The 19,335-nt window shown below is 41.6% G+C and overlaps 1 protein-coding gene across 5 annotated transcripts in view; it reads left to right on the top strand.

The window, feature by feature from the left end:
• FRAS1 (Fraser extracellular matrix complex subunit 1) overlaps positions 1–19,335 on the top strand; it is a 177,290-nt gene that overhangs the window by 106,319 nt on the left and 51,636 nt on the right. For all 5 annotated transcript variants that reach the window (XR_012633576.1, XM_074905273.1, XM_074905270.1 and 2 more), the window contains 10 exons: positions 256–408; positions 3,209–3,355; positions 5,722–5,868; positions 7,363–7,503; positions 7,732–7,872; positions 8,496–8,639; positions 9,244–9,514; positions 10,698–10,782; positions 13,718–14,044; positions 18,872–19,025. Coding sequence is in view for 4 of the 5 variants with exons in the window: in XM_074905273.1 (XP_074761374.1) it covers positions 256–408; positions 3,209–3,355; positions 5,722–5,868; positions 7,363–7,503; positions 7,732–7,872; positions 8,496–8,639; positions 9,244–9,514; positions 10,698–10,782; positions 13,718–14,044; positions 18,872–19,025 (1,710 nt within the window). In the remaining variant the exon portion in view is untranslated. The remainder of the gene's footprint in view (positions 1–255; positions 409–3,208; positions 3,356–5,721; positions 5,869–7,362; positions 7,504–7,731; positions 7,873–8,495; positions 8,640–9,243; positions 9,515–10,697; positions 10,783–13,717; positions 14,045–18,871; positions 19,026–19,335) is intronic.

Genomic DNA, 19,335 nt, shown 5'->3' with positions numbered 1-19,335 from the left:
GCACAAGATGAGAATGGGGCCAAGAGGAAAGGAGCAAAGAAGCTCCTTGAATGAAGTAGATTCTGGTCATCTCTCTTGCAGACATCTGGAAGTGCAATGTTTAGCACCTTATCCCAGCCCTTGTGCACCGGATAGCAGGAACGGGCTCTGAAAGCTACATCCCTAATGTCTTCCTTGAGTTCTCAGCAATGTGTTTTCCCTTGGCAGTTTTGTCCATCTGTGATCACAGTATCCATTATTCCCTGCTTCCTTTAGACTGCCACCCATTGTGCCGTCAGTGTGTGGCCAACCTGCGGGACACCGGCAGCATCTGCCTGAAGTGCCAGAATGCCCGTCACTTTCTCCTGGGGGATCACTGCGTTCCTGACTGCCCAGTGGGATACTATGCAGAGAATGGTGCCTGCAAAAGTGAGTATTCCCTGCAGATGCCTCAAGTAGCCGCAAGGGACCACCTGGATCCTTGCAAGATGTTCCATGAAGTGGTTCCTATTTAGTAGAGAAGCTTTGTCCAGCTGACAGGACACTGCCCTGGGAGCTAGAGATGTCCTTCCTGGCTAATAACTCTGCCAGCTGGCTCCTTGCACTCTCTCCTTGCTCCCCATAATCTGTGTCTGCTTTCAGACTGTGAGTTCTTCGAGGCAGACAGTGCTGTACTGTCCTGAGCACATTCTGAGGCTACTGGAACCTAGCCCACTGTTACAATACCATTAATAACTGTAATATGTACCAGACAGCAGTATGCTTGTGAGGAGGTGAGGGTGAGTTTTTCTCTCTGGTAAATCCCATCTCTCAAAGATGGTGGCACAGAGAATAGGATGACAGTACACTGTGTTCTGTGTAGGATAAGTGCCCTTAGATCACTCTGAGGAAGAGATGGGCTTCTTAAGCACAAGAAAGGATAACTTCAAACAGAGGCTCTTCACGTGCTTGTCACCAAGTCTCCAATTTGTGTGGTGCAAGTACAGTTCTGGGATGCTAACACTTGAAAATACTTTCTGTATATGTGCTTCAAAGGGCTGTGCAACTTCTGCTCACAGAAGGCAGAATTCTAGCTGGTAGCAGCTTCTCAGGAAGTTTGCAGCGTGGCATGGAACATCATCCTAGCTATGGTCTCTCATTGAGACTTGTCTTGCTACAGTAATGGTCCAAAAGCCGATCATTCATATTGGCATCTAAAACAAAAAACCAATTTCATCAGCCTTTTAGGCTGGCATGACGGATGTAGTGCTCCAGCTGCGTGGGTGAAGCTGCACTGATAGCACATTTTATTCTCTAGCCTCCTATGCCTTCACCTATCCCTGGATCTCCTCCAGTTTTTGTTGCTGAGTTGGTTTCATATTCTGAGCATCGTCTGAACTGCTTTGTATTTCTTGGACTCGTGGAAGGGAGTAGATTGCTTTTCTTGTTATATGACCAACAGAGACATGTTAAGGCCCAGTGTGTCTTATACTGAGCAAAGGGTATTGCAGTTTATTTTAACAGAAAGATATAAGCATTTATAATGTAGATGCTCCTTTTGCAGAAAGTGGCATTTCCTAAACCAGTCTTAACAACTGATGGTTAATGTTTTAAGGATTCTCTCAAGCACTCCAGGAGCTGTTTGTTTATTTACCTGTTTTTGACAAATGAAATCTTACAGAAGTGTGAAATATACTCTGTGTCATTTAATTGGAAAGACCCCTGAGAGAGATATTTTGCCTTCCTGGAAATTTAAGCCTAGGGATAACATTTCTTCCCTTTCGTATAAAGGTTTCATTTAAAAGAAGTTTTACATTATTCAGACTGTGTCAAAGCGCATATTACATTTTGTGCTAGCTTTGAAGATGTCCATCACAGCGTAATGCAGTCACTCCTCTGATTTCTTTGCCCACTTCACTCGTGATTAATTTGGCCTGATAAGGGTAATGATAGCATCAATCTTTAGATAAAGACCTATCAAGAAATAAAATAGATTAATAATTTTGTGACTGTGTACCCCCTTTGGAGAAATTAATAGGATACATTGGCTTCATCCACTGTGGTATTTTAAATCTCTTCAATCAGACTAAGAAGCGCAAGTAGTGGGAGATGAGGGGATGGAATGGAAATAGGGAAAGAAAACAAGAGCGGTGGCATAAAAGCATCTCTTCAAAAATGCAGGGAAAGAAAAAGATGGTAATGTACTTCCTTACTTGAGGCAGTCAGTGGGATTACTGGCTATGAAGAATTGCAGAAGGATCTTGTAAGACTATTCGGGCAGTAAAGCAAGAGGTGTAAGTTTGGTATTGGCAGATATAATGGTGCACACGGGGATACCCGGTTCTAACTTCACACACAGAATGATGGCATCCTTGCCGTGACCTTGAAGTAATGATCAATCAGCCTGTGAAAATGGCATCCCAGTGTTGAGTAATGTTGAAAAAAGCCAAATCAAACGTTAAATGGTAGTACAAAAGGAAAGTGAAATAGAAGAATTCATTCTGGCACTGTCTAAAGGAGCTGTGTGCTGTGAGCACTTCTGCCCATCTCAGAAGGGAGGGGCAGCAGGGCTAAAGGTGGGGAATGAAAGGCTTCTGTACAGTGAGCAGCTGATCAGACCACAGTGCTTCAACCTGAAGACCAGGAGACCTTAAGAGAGAGGAAATATGATGGAGGCCTACAAAGTAATGAGTGAAAGAGAGGCCACATAGAGATTGACTGTTCTCAGTGTTGCTTTTTGCAGCAGGTAGCAGCTGTGCAACTCCTGATGAAGGGGTTGGTGTAAAACTTCAGGGAGGTGCAGAGCTGTCAGAAAAGCATTTGGTGGTTCCTGTGGGAAGATTCTATACAGACAAAGGAGGGTCTGACCTGATAATAGTTCAGAGAAAGCATGAGCAGAAGGTACCAATATATGCTTGCCCTATTCTGATCTTCTCTGATAGACAGGTCTTGGCTGGATCCTGAAGGTTGAAGAGAAGAAGAATGGGTAAAAAGAGAGAGAAAGGAGAGGAGAGAGCTAGAGTGCATGGCACACAGAGCACAAATAAACCACTTAATCCATCTTTCACAAGCTGAGTTGGCAGTGGTTTTTCTCCTGTGCGGTGTGCACCATTCTTAGACTTAGTAGTAACTTCTGGTATTCAGTATCACCATGCTTAGTCTCTGAGAGTGCTTCTGCTGAACCTTGTGAAACTTGCTCAAAGATTTACTTTTCCTTGAACACAAACACTTCTTCTTCTTGTCCGTGCAGGGTGTCACCCCTCATGTAAAACCTGCACCAGTGCGGGTCCTTTTTCGTGCTCTTCCTGCAACACCAGCCTGGTTCTCTCCCACACCAGCATGTGTGTGCCAGCCTGTTCCCCAGGATACTACAGGGACGACAGGCAGACCTGCAAACGTGAGTGTCTCTCTCCAAGCCATCTCTCCTTTCCAAAGTGTATTCACCAACATGTCTGTTCTTGCTCCTTCGCTTACTGTTCCTCTTTCCGGGAAAAGAAAGATTTCAAGTGACTAAAATTTCAATGTGAGTTGACAGAAGTGATTCCACCTGTGAAACCTCAGTAGAAACAAGGTACAGCTTGGTAGGTACCAGCCCCTGACTTGAGCTGTGATATTTTTACCTCCTAATGATCTGATGCGATTGATCTGGTGTTAAGTCCAGTAATGTTTTATCCTAGTCCTGCTATCCCATTATGAATCACTCAGGGCTTCTCTTAAGCTTTATTATTCTGTGTTCACTCTGGCTCTGACATCAGTTGGGTTATTCCTCACAGAATTATTGGGCTTGATGTTCCAAAATGCAAAATGATAGGGCCCAGAGACAAAAAATATGAAAAACTCCTGCTTGAATTGACCCACTATAATACACACAACCTAAAAATAAGTGAATGTTTAACTGGTTTCGTTGCTGTGAACCTGAACACTCAGATTTGTTAAGTCCTGCATAACCCTGATTTAAATTATCCTGATTTATGATAAAATAACTCTGTTGCACTGCATTTGATTATAGGTATCAGTGTCATCCTATCTAGACACAATTTCTTTACTGATGAGGTCCTATAGGAGGAAGCTGATATGGCTGTCAACTTTACCTCCCTTTTGTTGAAATATATGGTTCTCCTGAAACTATTATTTCCATTTTATCAGCAGAAATGGAGACACCTTGCATAAGTTCAAAGAAATAGGTGGAAGACTTTGTACCATTCTTCCATTGACAGAAAAAAAGGCAATTTAATAATAATGAAAAAAGGAATTTAATAAAAAATATGAATTGAAAAAACAAATCATGGGATTCTTACTGTCCTGGCTAGTTTCCTACAAACTCTACGAGATATTCATTGTTCTCTCCTGCAGTATGGATTCTCTTATTGCTAACTACACCAGAATATCTCCCTTCCTGATTAAAATGCCCTTTTCTAGTGAAAACTTTCCTATGGATAGCTCCTCCCTCAGGACATAATGGTAGAAGTGGAATGTTCCTGAGCACTGCACCTTTCCTGAATTTGGTTCGGTAGTTCAAATGCAAATAGATTTTTGCAAGCAAATTCAACTACACTAATCTCCTTATTGCAATTGGCTTTTTAAGAAGTGTATGTAATCCTTGTGGCAGGAGGCCCAAGGCAAAGTGAGTTGGTGCATTGGATTTTTGTCATTCCAAGTGTCACTTGTGCGTTTTCAAGTGAAGTACAGCTGATAAGCCGTGTAGATATAAACTGTCCCAGGCTGCTGAAAAACTACAACTTGGAAGTAATGAAAATTGTTTAAATGGAGGTTGACCCCTGCATGGGGCTGTGTTTTCAGAGCTTTTTTCTGATTTATCGTAAGTACAGAATTGAGGTTGGTCAAAGATTCTGACTCCGTATGGATTTAGCAACTCAGGGGTAGTTGCCTGGGAATATAGCAGTCCCTTTTGCGTACGCCATCATTGTACTTGCTAGCAGGGCAGTTAGTTGTTTATATAAAGCAGACATGTGACCCTCCATGAGTTTTCTGCATATTATTTTTGTAAAGTTTCATCTCACCAGAATCAGAGCAAGCTTTTCAGTGCATAGGCAAAGGGTTAGGAAATATTTTTTGGTTTTTCATAGCACATTGCTATTCAGTCTTACGCACTTCAGCACTGAGTACACTTGGCTGTTAGTGCAGCCTCCTGAGATGTTTAGACCCTGGACATCAAAGACATGAGTTGAAATATTCTGAACCTTTGGACTTTGATTCCAGATTCAGTAAATACCTGAATTATTTTTTCGTGACATCTTTATTTGCTCCCTACAGCTCCAAAGTTTCACACTCTATGCAGATAAAAAGGTGGAAACATTAAGTGAAATGAAATGGGCCTTTGGTCCCACCAAGGTTTGCTAACTGGATTGTAGTAGTCTATTATGTTCTCCAGAACTGTGCATTTATGAGTTAAATTTGAAATCATATGAAATGCAGGTAGCTTAAAGAAAATAAGAAAAATAGAGACAAAAAAAGCTTTTATTTGGGGATTTGACTTCAAGGTCAGTGTTTTACCCTGGCCTGTCTAGAGGAAAGTAAGAAGCAGTATGGGGAGACAGTCTGTTCCAAATGGAAGGAGTCTTTTTTACGTTTTGGAGGCTGTGAAAAGGATCATAAGAAGCAAAAACTCTGAAGTCTCCACAGGTACCTCTCAAAGAGGACAATAGGAGTAGCTGAGGCTACAAGATAATACCATTTTTACTTGTACAGTTGGCTGGTGCATCAGCAATTACAGTTATTTTCTTTGTCTTTGTCTTCCCACAGCTTGCAACAGCCAGTGCCTGAGCTGTGAATCGGCTGCCGGCTGTACGTCTTGCAGAGATCCAGCTAAGGTCCTGTTGTTTGGAGAATGCCAGTATGAGAGCTGTGCTCAGCAGTATTATCTGGATTTTTCCAGCAAGACTTGCAGAGGTGAAAAATAAATTGCTGGTTTAAAGAAAAAAGAAGAAAAATTGCAAGTGCCTTGGCTAAGAATCAGTTACATTGCAGTGTATTTAAAGCAGTGGCCTGCTTTAAAAAGTGCGTAGGGGAGGGAGTTGTTCAGCAAAAGACTACTTTCAAGGTTTTTTCACTTTTTCAGCAGTCTGCTGTGACATACTTCAGCCTTTCAGTGAAACAAGATTATTGCAAATCCTTCTCTTGTAAATGATTTAGTAAGTGAGCCAACAAACTTTTCAAGGGTCAGGTCCAGCAATTCGTTTAGTCATGGGTCAGCTGAATAACGAGTGAGCTTACCCGGCTAAATCTTTCTTAGGGGGCTTATAGGACCTTGTGTACTTAACTGCTCCTCTCTGTCTTATTAAATACTGCATCACTGAATGGCTGCAGAAACAACAGTTTGCAGTGATTTAAGACACATGACTTGAAAAATTTCCAGAACTCCCAAGAAAAGTGTTCCATACAGAAAATAAGTGAGGATAACATGGCTTTATTGCAGCTAACACCACTAAGACCAGGATATAATACAAATGACTTGTTGTTCAGCGTTCATTCCCAGCTGGCTCGCTCAGTACCTGAACGTAACTTAACTGAGTAGCATCTGTTCCCTTAACATTGTGGTTCTTCAGAGAGATGACATTATCTGGTATTTAGGGTGTTGGAATGAGTCAGGACTCTCTCTTGTCCTGGCTTTGTCTTGGACATGCAGCACGGACTGAGGTAGTTCAGCTCACTTCAGTGAGTCCTTGTTTCCCCCCTTCTTAGTTTTGTCCATCTGTCTGTTTCATCAATCAGGTGTGTCTGTCATTAATTGCTGATACGGACCCTATAAGAGCCACCAAGAAACAAACAGTAGTGTTGGCAGCCTGAGTAGTCTTTAGACACTTGTGTATGGTTGGGACACTGCTGAAGACAAAGAGAAGATAGTACAAGGGCATATGAAGACAGATCTGAACCCAGCTGTTTCTGGCTACTGGTCTTTCCAGAGGGACATTTGTACTGTGAGGCACAACAATTTCAATTGATTTTGGTCAGAGTCATTTGAAAGCATGAGACTGATGCAACGGGGTGGATAATTGCTAATGAGCAACAAACTTGGTGTTGGCAGAAAAGAAACATTGCTACTTATGGAATAAAGTCAGGCTTTATGGGTGACAAAACTGTGCCAGTGTTAGCAGGTCTGAGGGCTGAACAAGAGCCAAGCCTGCTCAAATTTGATGTAGTTAGAATATGTTAAAGCCCAAGAGCGGAAAACCCCCCCCAATATCTTTGAGTTGTAATAAATCACTCAGTACAAATAATGCTTTCTCTTTTTTTTTTTTTTTCAGTACCTCTTTAACAGTTTTTACTGTGCTTTTTGTTCTTGGGGCTTATATTCCCCTAGTTTGTAGACCCCAAGTGCTAAGCACTTGTATAGGGTGAGCACCCCAGAAAGAGCTGCCCTGCATTAACTTTTTTTTCTTCCAGAGTGTGACTGGAGCTGTAATGCTTGTAAAGGTCCACAGAGGACCGACTGCCTTCAGTGTATGGAGGGTTACATTCTCCATGAAGGAGCTTGTGTGGAACAGTGCCCTGCAGCTTTCTACAAGGAATCAGACACATGCCAGAGTGAGTTCTTCTTGAGCGTTACTTCTAGTCACTGCTGCCAACATGTTTACCTGCTTGTCTCCAATTTATGCACGTCTTGCATTCAGAAGGCACACTCTAGCTTCAGATCTCTCACTGCCCTCCAGCACACACATGCAATAGAGCTGTGGTTCCTGCAGAGTATTACAGCACAGTCTAGGAAGCAGTTGAAAGCAGTGTTGAGCTGAATTCTTTACATATGACTTTTAGGGTGTGATCAACACTGCCTTCAGTGTCGCCAACCAGATGAGTGCAGCCTTTGTGAAGCCCCGTTTCTCCTCTTGGATGCTCACTGTGTTCACAAATGTGGAAAGCGATATTATGCAGACCATGCACAGGGAAAGTGCACAGGTAAGAAAAGCAAAGGTGGTGTGGTGGAGAGGGACTAGGGTTGCAGTCTGTGTTGTGTGCACTGCTTTTTCTCTCCAAGGCTGGGGTGAAGAGGAAGTGCTTGGATGCTGTGTTAAGCTTGCTGTTGAGGTGATGCAGTCAACTTGAGAATTAGATAACTGTCTACATCAGCATTTAGATGTGCCTAATTTGGGAGGAGTGAGATTTGGTGTAGATGGCTGATAATATGTGTGCACACACTGTATATAAAAAACCAGGTATTAAACCCACATTTTTAGAAAGGTTTCAGTTGTATTTGTGTGTTAACAAGGACTTGAATGTGTATTTGTAGTATTTTTTTCCAAATTGGTATAACAGTTACTTAAAACCATGTTTTTTCCATTTGGAAGATCATCTCAGATTCTCTATAGTCAGTGTGAAACAGTGATCAAATGAGGAAGGAATTTCTTATACTACTCCTTTATCTCAACTCTTTGCCCCTTCTTTTTGATTATTTTTGTCAGGTAGGTAAGACAGAAATAGCAGAGGTGTTTCTGTTCTGACCTCTGGGGACAGCTCTGCGCACCAGTGGCTGCATTGTTTCTGCAGTGTCTCAATGGGGTTCTGCTTTCCATCCGATTCAGCTTGTCCACCTGGATGCCTGGAGTGTGACAGTGACAGCCTGTGCCACCTCTGTGACAGCACCACGTTTCTGAAGAATAAGCTTTGTGTTGCTGCCTGTGGCCAGGGTTTTTACAGCAACATGTGGACCAGAGAGTGTGAAGAAGGTGAGTGTCTGTCATGATGAAGCAGCTGAGCTAGAAGGCTTTCAGCAGATTTTAAGGCCAGAAGTAGTGTTCATTCAGTGGCATTTTTGGAACTCAGTTTTGTGCAGTTTCATGTTGACTGTTAAAAGTTGGCAGCTATTTTTCTCCAACTTTTTTGTTTCAGAAAACGTTCATGTATGTGGTTTTCTAAGTGAAGTTACCTAATTAGGTATGGAGGCACGTCTTCCCAATTGCAGCATCATTTATCATCAACGTAAAACAAATGAAAAATATATCTTGGAGGAAATTCCTTACTAAACCAGCTGTAGTACTTACTTTTCTTTGTTCTAAGTGAAGATTTACTAGTCTATCTGCAGGGCAGGCCAGTGTATGTTGGCTTTGAGTTTTGTGATGGGGAACTCAAGATGCGAAGTGACTTGCCCAAGCCTCTCAAAATCATGGTGGGGTTTGGGATGGATTTGCAGTTCTTCTTGGGATGATGGTTGTTCACCTAGGTCAGTAATGAACAGGGTGTTACAAGGGTCTCGTCTGTTATCCAAAAGATGGTAGGGACAGGCAAGATACTAACATCAGCCCATGGCTGCAATTTTCCCTTCTTTTTTAGGCAGCAAGCATCCTTTGAGCTTCCATGTGAACAGTATCCTCACAGTAGGAATTGGTGGGGTAAAGCCCCTAGACCTCTCCTTACTGGGTGTGCGTGATCTGGCTGGTGACACAGGACAGCTCTTGTTCCATATTGACAGCACTCCCTCCAATGGCAGGCTAGTGATGGTGGTGAATGGAAAAGAGGTGCAGCTGAGCAAAGGCGACCACTTCAGCTGCCAGGATGTGAAGGAGAAGAGAGTCCACTTTGTGCACAGCAAAGAGAAATCCAGGTGCCTGGGTTGAAACTTTTTTCAGAGCTCTTGGCTTAAAAAAAATTGATGTTACCTGAGAACAAGTATTTCCTTGTTCCTTGGAAGTGTCCTTACAGTGAAGCACACTTCTCACTGCTGTTAAATAAATTACCAATGTACTTATACTGTACCACAGTATAAATGTGGTGCAAAACTTCTCTGTTTACAATATAAGAAGTCACTAAGATGCAGCTACCAAATCTGTTGTGCTTTGGAGTGCAGGAGTCTGTCTCATCTTTAGGATACTCTGCTGTGGGTTTAAAACTGGCATATTAGTCCGTTTTTTATCACAATTTCTTGATATTGTCAGGAAGATGCTCAGATAATAGCACCACTATGCTCTGCGGCATAATCCATATTCAGCCATTACTTCTTTGCCTGCAGTGTGAGCTCTGTTAGTGTCCTGGGATAATTAAGGGTGATTAGTAGCTGGCAATGCTCACACTGCAAGCATGTTGCAAGGAAGCAGGTTTTTCCTGCTGCCAGGCCATAAGGCAGTCATCCTGCCAAATTTCACACTTGATTTACATCACCATGGAATGGTTCTAAATTTCTGCCTGTATATATCAGGGCATCCATTTGATCCATTGTTTTCAATAACTGTGTTTCAATTTAATCCAGTTCATCCAGTTCATCCATTGTTTTCAATAATTGTGTTTCTGTATCGTGCTTTTTTTTTTTTTTTTGGTCTGCCTCGTAGTCACAGTGAAATATCAGGATCTTGTCTTGAGAAACATGACTACTTTTTGTTCAAGGTTATTGGGTGGCATTATTGAAAAGTAAATAGGAAGCAAAAATGCTAAAAAGTGGGAACTTCTGTTCCAAAGCCATATAAGTGACATTTTTCTTTGGCAGTGCATAGCTGACATTTAGAATCAGTACTTTATCTTGGAGATGCCATCCTGTGTGGGTAACATTAGTTAAAGGGAAATGAGGGTATATTATTGCCTAGTTAAAGGTGGTTTATTACATGTTGTGACTGTTATGAATCTTCAGAAACAAACACTATAAAAACATAATTAAAAAAACTTGAGCCAAAGCTTCTATCACTAAGCTAGCAATTTTTACTCAATATATACTATTTTTATCATTATTAAGTCCTGAAAGAGCACTTCATTAATTTATATTATCCTGTATTTTGGTTTGTTGGGGACTTGTTTAGGAAAGGACAGTTTTCCTTGAAGGTCAGCGATCAACAGTTCTTCTCCCATCCCGAGGTGGTCAACATTCAAGCATTTTCAACACAGGTAATGTAACAAAGCTTGGAAACAACCACAAATTTTGTACTATTGGAACTCTGGTTTCTTGCAGTGATAGCAAAGGAGCTGTGCAGAACTTGAACTGGAGTTCAGGTCAGGCAAATTAGTCTCAACTCTCATTTAGTTGAGAGGCAACCAAGAGTTATGTGGAAGAACTGGACTTGAGGTAAGTGACTGAAGAAGCTGGCCCATGTAATTTTGCTTATGTGTGGAACTGTAGCTGTACAATCATAGAGCAATTATCAGTGAGGGCTAGGGAGTCCCTACTGTTTAAATTATACTTTGGATCTGCAGATGGTCTAGTTCAGTCTCTTACTGCAGGGCAATTGAACGATGATTGATCTCTATGGTAGGGAAGCTTTAACAGTCAAGAGCATTTACTTAAATTCTCTATTCTAGGACAGCTGGGAATTAAATCAGCATGAGCTATTTAAAGTGTGTCTCTTAAACTGCTCACCACTTCTAGGCAAGTTGATGGTACTGTGAAGTGTCATATTATTGTTATTTAAAGTCTGTAGCATGTTATGGAGGGGCCTCACCCAAGAGATAGTATACAGGCAGTACATTTGTGGCTCCTGTTCAAGTGTGGGCTCTCTAAAAGGCATGGTATGAAGAGGTGTGTGAGATACACATTAAGGGAGAGGGCACAGCACTACAGAAAGAAGAGCTGTTCAAGCCCAGCCTAGCTACATGTGACAAGCTCAGCCTATCAGCAGGTCATATCACCACATCCCTCTGGGTAGGCTTTGATTCTCACTCCAGCTGTGGGTGTTCCTCTGATGCTGCTGCTAGGGCAGTGGATGTGCTGGAGCTGCCTGGCCCTCTTGCTGCTGATCATGCTGGCAGTGAATTCACCCCATGGACTCACTTTAACAGGGTCCAGGTTTCCGAAGAGACTTTTCAGCTTGCACTGAGCTTTTTCCATAGTTGAACTGTCCGGTTGAAAGCTTGATCAGATAGCTTTACTTGAACTGAAGTTGTTGTGGCTACTTGGCATATTCTAGCAGTATAAACAGACTTTAAAGTGCAAATGAGAGTCTGCTACTCTTAAAGATCATTTACATCCTCAGAGGGGCATTAAATGGCTTGATAAAACTGTAACTGGAAATCAGGCTATCATCCTTTCTCTTTTAGTGCTGACTCCTTCCTGCCTACAAGCCTGACTCAGCATCCATCTTCACAATGAGTAATTTAAGAAATGCATTTCTTTTAACCGTTGCAGTGGCAGAGGGGCTTGTGTCTGAAGGTGCTGTTGCTATTCCATGCTTCACAGTAGGAATGTAGCCAACAGCTCAAAACCATGGTGAGCTGCTGTCTTGCTTGCTACATACCATGCTGGAGGCCTGTGGGCAGTCTCTGGTTTAATGTATTTAGTGTGCCTTATAGGAAACAACTCCTCCTGAAATGCATCATTTCTGTGGTTCTCTGACAACGTTGAGACTTTGCACTGCTTGGTTTTTTTCCCAGATCCTAGAGAGGTGGTGGCTTCAGAGTTACGAATTACAATTCTTTTTTAATTGTACTTTGTTGCTTTTAATAATTCTAGTCCATACTAGTCATTCCATAACTTTTGGAAATTAGAAGTGTTCTAGTTTGTCCTTTAGTGTAAGACAAACTGTGGATTTTGATCCTGTTGTGTGTATATTGATTTTGGCTGGTGCTGAAATCTTTGCTCAGTCTAATCTCTTGTTTACCTCAGTGGGACGTTCACCTAAGAAAGAGCTGCAATCACTGCTCCAGAATACATAATTGAAGTTTAATAATAGGCATTTTGCCTGCCAATCCTTAATAACCCTGATAAGTTGTACACAGGTGAAATGGCGGCAGTTAGCTCTAATGAATGTTTCCAGGGCTTTGACTTTGTCTCTGCAGGATCACCTCCCTCCTGAGGCAATGTATTACTGATGGCAAATAATGTTTATTGGGATCAATAGAGACTGCAGGTTTAAACTTCCTTGACGATGCATAACTAGAGAACTAATTTAAACCAGCAGAAATGTGGACTCTAGCTGATCTTTGTTCTAGGATGAATAAGGCTGTGTGGAGTTTTTGGAAAAAAAAAAAAAAGAAAAAAGAAATATGCTGATACCCAGTTTTGCTGTCTTTGAGATGAACTTTATCAGTTCAAGACAAGCAAAAGCACATCCTTCAGTATTAGTTGATTGCCTCATTTCTACTTGGAGACATTGATTCAAGTTTCTTCCTCTCAGTTTGGCTTACTGCTATTAGTATCCTGTGTAGGTTATTCTTTCTTCTCCCATGGCCTTCTTGCTTGTTTCCTTTTTTCCCCTCTCTGCAGATAACATGGGCACACAGGTTGTAGTGGGTCTTATTCTCAAGCATCAGTGCTCTGAAAGATGTCTAAGATATCAAAGCTGTAGGTTATACACTGGGAGAGTATGGTGTGTCTCCATCCCCAACCCACCCTGAACTCATTTTCCACATACATAAATTGTCAACATCTCAGGTGCTTGCATTCCAGTCAGGCCTGCCAATGTACCCGTAACATGTAGACCTTCCAAAATAGTTGGGGTCTATGTTTCCATTTGACTTTCCATGGACTGTAATAAAGCAAAGCTATGTCCTTTGTCTCTTATCCATGCAGACAGCAAAGTGAATAGAGGCTCTAGCTGATAACTTAATTGCTTTCTGTATAAATGTCCTAAGATTTTTTCCTTTCCTAAGCTTGCCGTGGCATGAGAATCTCATTTTAATATAACTAAATCAGTCCAAATTGCTAAATATTCTTAGATCTGCCTGCTGGGAGGGAAAGTGCAGAGAGATTCTCTGCTGCTTAGAAATAGGAGGTTTTCAGGGATGAAGTGAGCTGATTTCCTCAACCCCACATTTTTCATTCCAGTCTTTGATCATGATCAAATTTCTATGGTTTAGCAAACACCTAAGAGCTGCTTTTGTGTTTCAGGCCCCATATGTGTTAAGAAATGAAGCCCTCCTTGTCCACAAAGGGGAAACTGGAACTATAACCGAACTGTTGCTTGGTGTGAGAGACAATGACAACCCTCAGGATGTTGTGCTGATGGTTTTAGAGCCTCCACATCACGGGCAGCTGATCAAACCTCCTGGGGACTCAGCTTCTGCCGTCCAGATATTCCACCTGGATGACCTTGCCAGCGGACTGCTGCGTTACGCTCACGATGGCTCTGACACGCGGGATGATGCAGTTCTTCTGCAAGTGAACGATGGCTACCACTTCCAGAACATCCTGTTCCACATTAAGATTGCTCCCAAGGTATGGGCTGTGACATAAACCCTCACAGGCAAATTAGAAGCCAGGAGAAGTATCACTGTGTCCCTGAGGTGTCACTAGTCTTGCATTACTGACAGGCAGTGGTCAGAGACAGGAGAAAGTAGTGGATTGATTGAGTTTTGGAGGTCACCTGAATTTTTGGTTTGCAACAGGAATGGTTCAGCTAAAATTGTGCAGCTTTGGCAATTCAAAGTCCATAGTTATTTGATAAAAATATTTTCTGGAGTTGCAGGTGACAGTTTTGCACTGGTAAGGACAATGAATTTAGAGAATGAGTGGATGGTGGGGAGAGAAGGCTGATGAGATAGGCAAATGAGTTACCAGGCTGATGGGCGTGCAATGGAGACACAAAAGGACTGCGCATGAACTAAACTACTTGGTTAGTAAGGTCTATCACTGGTACTTTGATGGTGGTGGTTTCTCCTAAGATCAGGATCTCTGCTGTTCACTCAGTATTGCTCCACGGAAATCTCACTCAATGCATCTTTCTATTTGATAATTTCCCTAAGGACAGGGCACAGATACCTAAATTCAGAAATTATTAAGTATTTTAAATTTTGTTTCTTGTTTTGTTGCAGTTCATAGTCTCTTCTGTATTTGGACATGAAGGGTCACTTCGTATTAAATTTCATAGAGATTACAGCAGCAAAGTTAGAAACAGTGGTGCTTTTCCATTTGTTTATGAAACAAATCCCAGCCAAACAAGGCATGAAATACATACAGTATGTGTGGTGGAGCCTTGAAAAAAATAAAGTTTCTGAAGTACTTGCAAGCATTTCAGTTCTGGTATTGTGGTATTGTAATAAAGCAGAAGGGAAAAAAAGCTGAAAATGTCCTTATCCCTTAGTTAATGTGAAAGAGTAATGAAAAATAGAGCTGTCAGAAGTCCACGGTTTGCAGTCTTTTTATGTATGGATCTGAGAATTACACAAACTTTGAGTGCTTCCACTCCATGAAAAGGAGTTAGGAGGAGATGATATTACGCCTCTTTTGTCCTCTTCTCTGCTGTATTAGATGTCTTTCACAGGAACTTGGGCATGAAAATTTTAAGTAAGGTTTACAAACGCTACGTGTGTCTGTGTAGTTAGCACAAGGAGGGACTGATCCCATTTGGACCCTGCAGGTGCTCCTAAAGCTGCAGTAGTAATTAATGATAATTAATGACATGACTCACACATCGGTCTGTGATTGAAAAAGGGGTTGCTTTCAAGGCTGGTACTCAGTTTAGACTCCTGGAATAAGAGCAACTCTGCGTGTGGCTTCTTTACCCAGATCACTTATGTGGCCTTAAGGAACCTGTGTAAGGTCAGGAGGACTACAAAAATGCTTGGACACCACTCGATGTTGTTTGTAACACTTCTTTTTTTTTTTTTTTTGCTATTGATTAAGCAGGTTCTTGTAAATGCCAGTGAGGGTGAATTGCTGAGTATAGTTTCTTTTAGTAGCTGATTTTGTGTTCCCTTGTCTCTCATTATCTTTTCAAGTCTCTCTGTGCAGCACTTAGCTACAGAGAGGAACGAAGATGGTGACAGAGGTGAGAGCAGAGCAGCTTTTACTATGAGGGTAGAGCTGGCAGATACCCAGCTCCAGCCTCATCCTAATTATCATCTTTGTGGAGTAGTAGCCTTGGGAGCTGAAATGTAGGCAGAGTTTGTTTCTGAAAAGGTGCTGTTAAGACACTCATGCAAAGACACTTACTTTTTTTCCCTTGGTTTGCATCCAGAGATTGCTGAAGAGCCTGTCAGGACCCTGGCTGGAGGTGTGGGAGTTCAAGGTGTGGTTTTTTAACCATGTTATTTATCTGAGTACTCAGAACTTGTTATAATGTGCTGCTGGATGGTTTTATATAGTAAGTCCTGGTGTGAAAGGGCATTTCTAGGATTCCTGTTCAGTGGGCTCAGACAGTATAATTCTCAGGCATTAATCCATAGCAGCACTGCAGTGGAAGTGTGGAAACATAAATGAAGGACAACATATCCTTCCAATTATTATGAATTAGAAGGTTCTGTTTCTTCACAACAGGTGTGCCTTGTTTTCTCCAAGGTGCTTTTTTTAGTCCCTTTGGTTGCTAACAGCCTGCTTTCCCTATTTGCCCCCATCCAAACACTTCGTTTGACATACTGCAGTCTGAACAGCTGGCCTCTATTTTGAGCGCTCTTAATAATGATTTGCACTGCTGTATATTTTTGTTGATGTTCTCTAACAATTACAGCTTCTGTGAAGATAATTTGAGACCTGCTGGTGCTTCATTTTTGGCAGAGCACCACCAGTGGTGCTCCAATGGGAAATAAGGAGCTCATGCCCTAGAAAATATGATCGCAGGCTATGTACTGTAAGTCAGAGGAGGTCAGACCTACCCATGTGTGATCCGCACATTGCTAGCATGATACAGAAGCCTTTCTTTTCTGAGGGGCTAGGGGTAATGCAGTAAAAAACCAGAAGATGTTCATTTTAGGGGTGTGTTGGACCTCTAGAGGAGATTCAGCTAAGGGAGATCTCCAAGATACTTGCAAGTCACTGCATCTTGCCCTACCTGTGAACAGATAACTGAAGCATGGACCAGGGAACATGTTAGCCTCCCCAGGCTTTCTGAAAACACTTTTCCTGTACTAGAAATTCATTCACACAGTTTGCTAACTGTGTCCTCAGGTATCAGTAAAAAAAAAATCTAATGTGATTCTCGCTGTTTTGCTGAACACAGGGTGAGTACTCAGATAAGACAATAGCTTGTCGCTAAATATATTTTTAAAAAGATTACCAAGCATAAAGAGCTGTCTCATGAATGTGTTCTTATTAACAAGCAGGATTGCAGCATCAAAGCCGAGTGAAAATGGTATTACAAAATGCTGGACTGGTTTAATGTGGCCAGTGAAGGAACATTCAATCATTTATTTACCCAAAACCCCAAAGGGTTCCATGTTTATAGCAAAATCACCATCTTATGTTTAATTAGCATTCACTTAGAAATCTTTTCAAACAGTGCATCATGACTGTCATTCATTGAAGTGTGGCTAGTCTCTCATTTCTCTCCTAATACAATAAATTCAGGGACCTTTCTGACCTTTTTAGTTTGTTTCCTGTTCCAGAGTTATGCTTTGCTAGGCCTGTATGTGTCATGATGTGAGCAAATCAATAAGGTCAGAGGAAAGTTATCATTGGCAGGGTTCTCTTGGCTGGCACAGGGTCTAGTTTTCTTCTCCACTGTTCTTTAATAAAATAAAGCAACCATTGTGCTGGGAAACTCTTGACCTGACACAGTCTAAGATCATGCGGCATTTAAAAACTAACACTGTGCAAAGTGAGTGCAGTACAGATGAAATAAGTGAAAGTTGTGCAGCAGACATATCAAAATGGAGATGGGAAGTCATCCTTGCATGTGATTTCTTCACAAACATCTTTTTAGCTGTCTCTACTGTTTCTTTTACAGATTCAGAAGAACATAGTAATGAGTCATTTATCAGTTCTTGGGGTGACACATGATTATGTGGAGTAGTAAATGAAGAGGAAGATGATCACTTATGTGGAGCAGTCAGGGTTTTGACTGATTATGCAGTACGCAGCCAGTTTCAAAGTGAATCTGCAGAAAACAAGAAGGGAAGTCACATTTACAGCAACTGGGCTTATAAGACAGAACCATGTCATAGAAGCGGTTACGGGGATTTTTCGTGGCCTGTCTAACAGAGCATGACCTACAAAGTAATTTAGAGCCAAAAAGGAATAATATAATCCTTGAATGCCAGAGTAGTGTTTCTGAAGTATATGAAAATGATGGTGAAACTATTACTGCATCCAGTCCTGACATCCATATTTCAAGAAGCTTGAATGAATATTGGATAAATATTCATTTGGAAAAAAAGCTGCAGGAATAATTTGAAGGTTAGAAAACCCACCAAGTAGCAAAAGACTTTGAGAGATGCTCAGGCAGACTTTAGTTTTACAAAAGTGGTTAAGAGATGGCTGTAAGTCCCCACACATAGAGAATGTATTTGATCAAGAAGTCTTTCTATGAATATGTTCTAGCATAGCAAAAAAAGTGATGTGGATTTGGTGCAGTAGTTCCTAAGTGAAATTTGTATACCTAATTTCTGAATGTTAAACTACTTCTGTTCAAGCAAAGGATGGAAAACTGTCACAGTTCATGTTTCTGCCAAAATTCATCATTAACATTTGCATACCCTTAAGTTCAATTTTCCCCCATCTTGTAGAAAAGCATGAGGTTGGTCTTGAATCTGGGTTTGCTCGTGGAGAGGTGATAACAGTTACAGATGTGTGTAAAGATAGTGGATGTTCCACAGACAAATACTTCTGAATGGATAAGAAGCTGTTGTTCTGTAAGTACCCTTGAATTGTGTGTATTTTTAGAAATAAAATAAGGAGACATGAGAGAAAATGTAGATGAAATCAAACTAGTATAGTTGACTGGGTACTTTTTTTCAGATGTTGATAGTAGTGAATTTTCCACTGTGCCGTGGGATAAATTCTGTCAAGACATGTCAAAAGTCAAGCAAGGAGAGAATGAGGATGGTGGTAAAAGGCTAAATTATGGAAGGAGACTGAGTTCGAGAAGGTTTAAGGTCAGCAAAAGGAACTTAGAAATATTGGAGGACAAGGTCAGTTCTACAGGGTGAGAACTGGGTCCAAGGGATACAGGTGAAGGATGCCCAACCATTTCTTGAAGCAGACAATCAGGGTTGAATGCATAAGGAATTCCAGAATACTCTGCTTGAGCCTTTTCACTTGAAAATCTGTTTCCATCAGTGCATTGCTGACATTCAGTTAAGCCTTTTGCTGCTGTCCCCCTGCATACAGAATGACAGAAGTCCTCAGCTGGTGACAAATTCCCTGGTCTGGGTGCCCCAAGGAGGCATGCTGCAGATCTCCAAGACAATTCTGCACGCCAAGCTACCCGGTGCCCGTGACTCTGAGATAACCTACACCATTATCAAGGACCAGCCAAGACATGGTAAATATCTTTGGAGTTTTGTTGTCAAAAACCAGCTGTAGGGTGTTGCTTTTCACCCCACGTGCCCCAGGGTGTCCATCCACTAAATAAAAGTACAGGGTTCTGGTTACTTCTGGGGAAAAGGATGTTCTTCATTGACCTTTGGGAATGTGATGCTTCCATGGTATTTTACCTACAACAAATAGCATTTGAGGGAAATTTCCTAATAATTCTATGATGAATAGGTGCTGCTAACCTCATTTTTTTCCAATTCAAATGGGCATGTGAAGTAATGAAGCACTATTGTCCTGCCTAGTAATCTGAACTTCTG

This window comes from Athene noctua, chromosome 4 (genome assembly GCF_965140245.1).
Source record: "Athene noctua chromosome 4, bAthNoc1.hap1.1, whole genome shotgun sequence".
Classification (NCBI taxonomy): domain Eukaryota; kingdom Metazoa; phylum Chordata; class Aves; order Strigiformes; family Strigidae; genus Athene; species Athene noctua.
The sequence above is the reverse complement of the archived record's forward strand: the minus strand, read 5'-3'. Positions and strand labels throughout refer to the sequence as shown.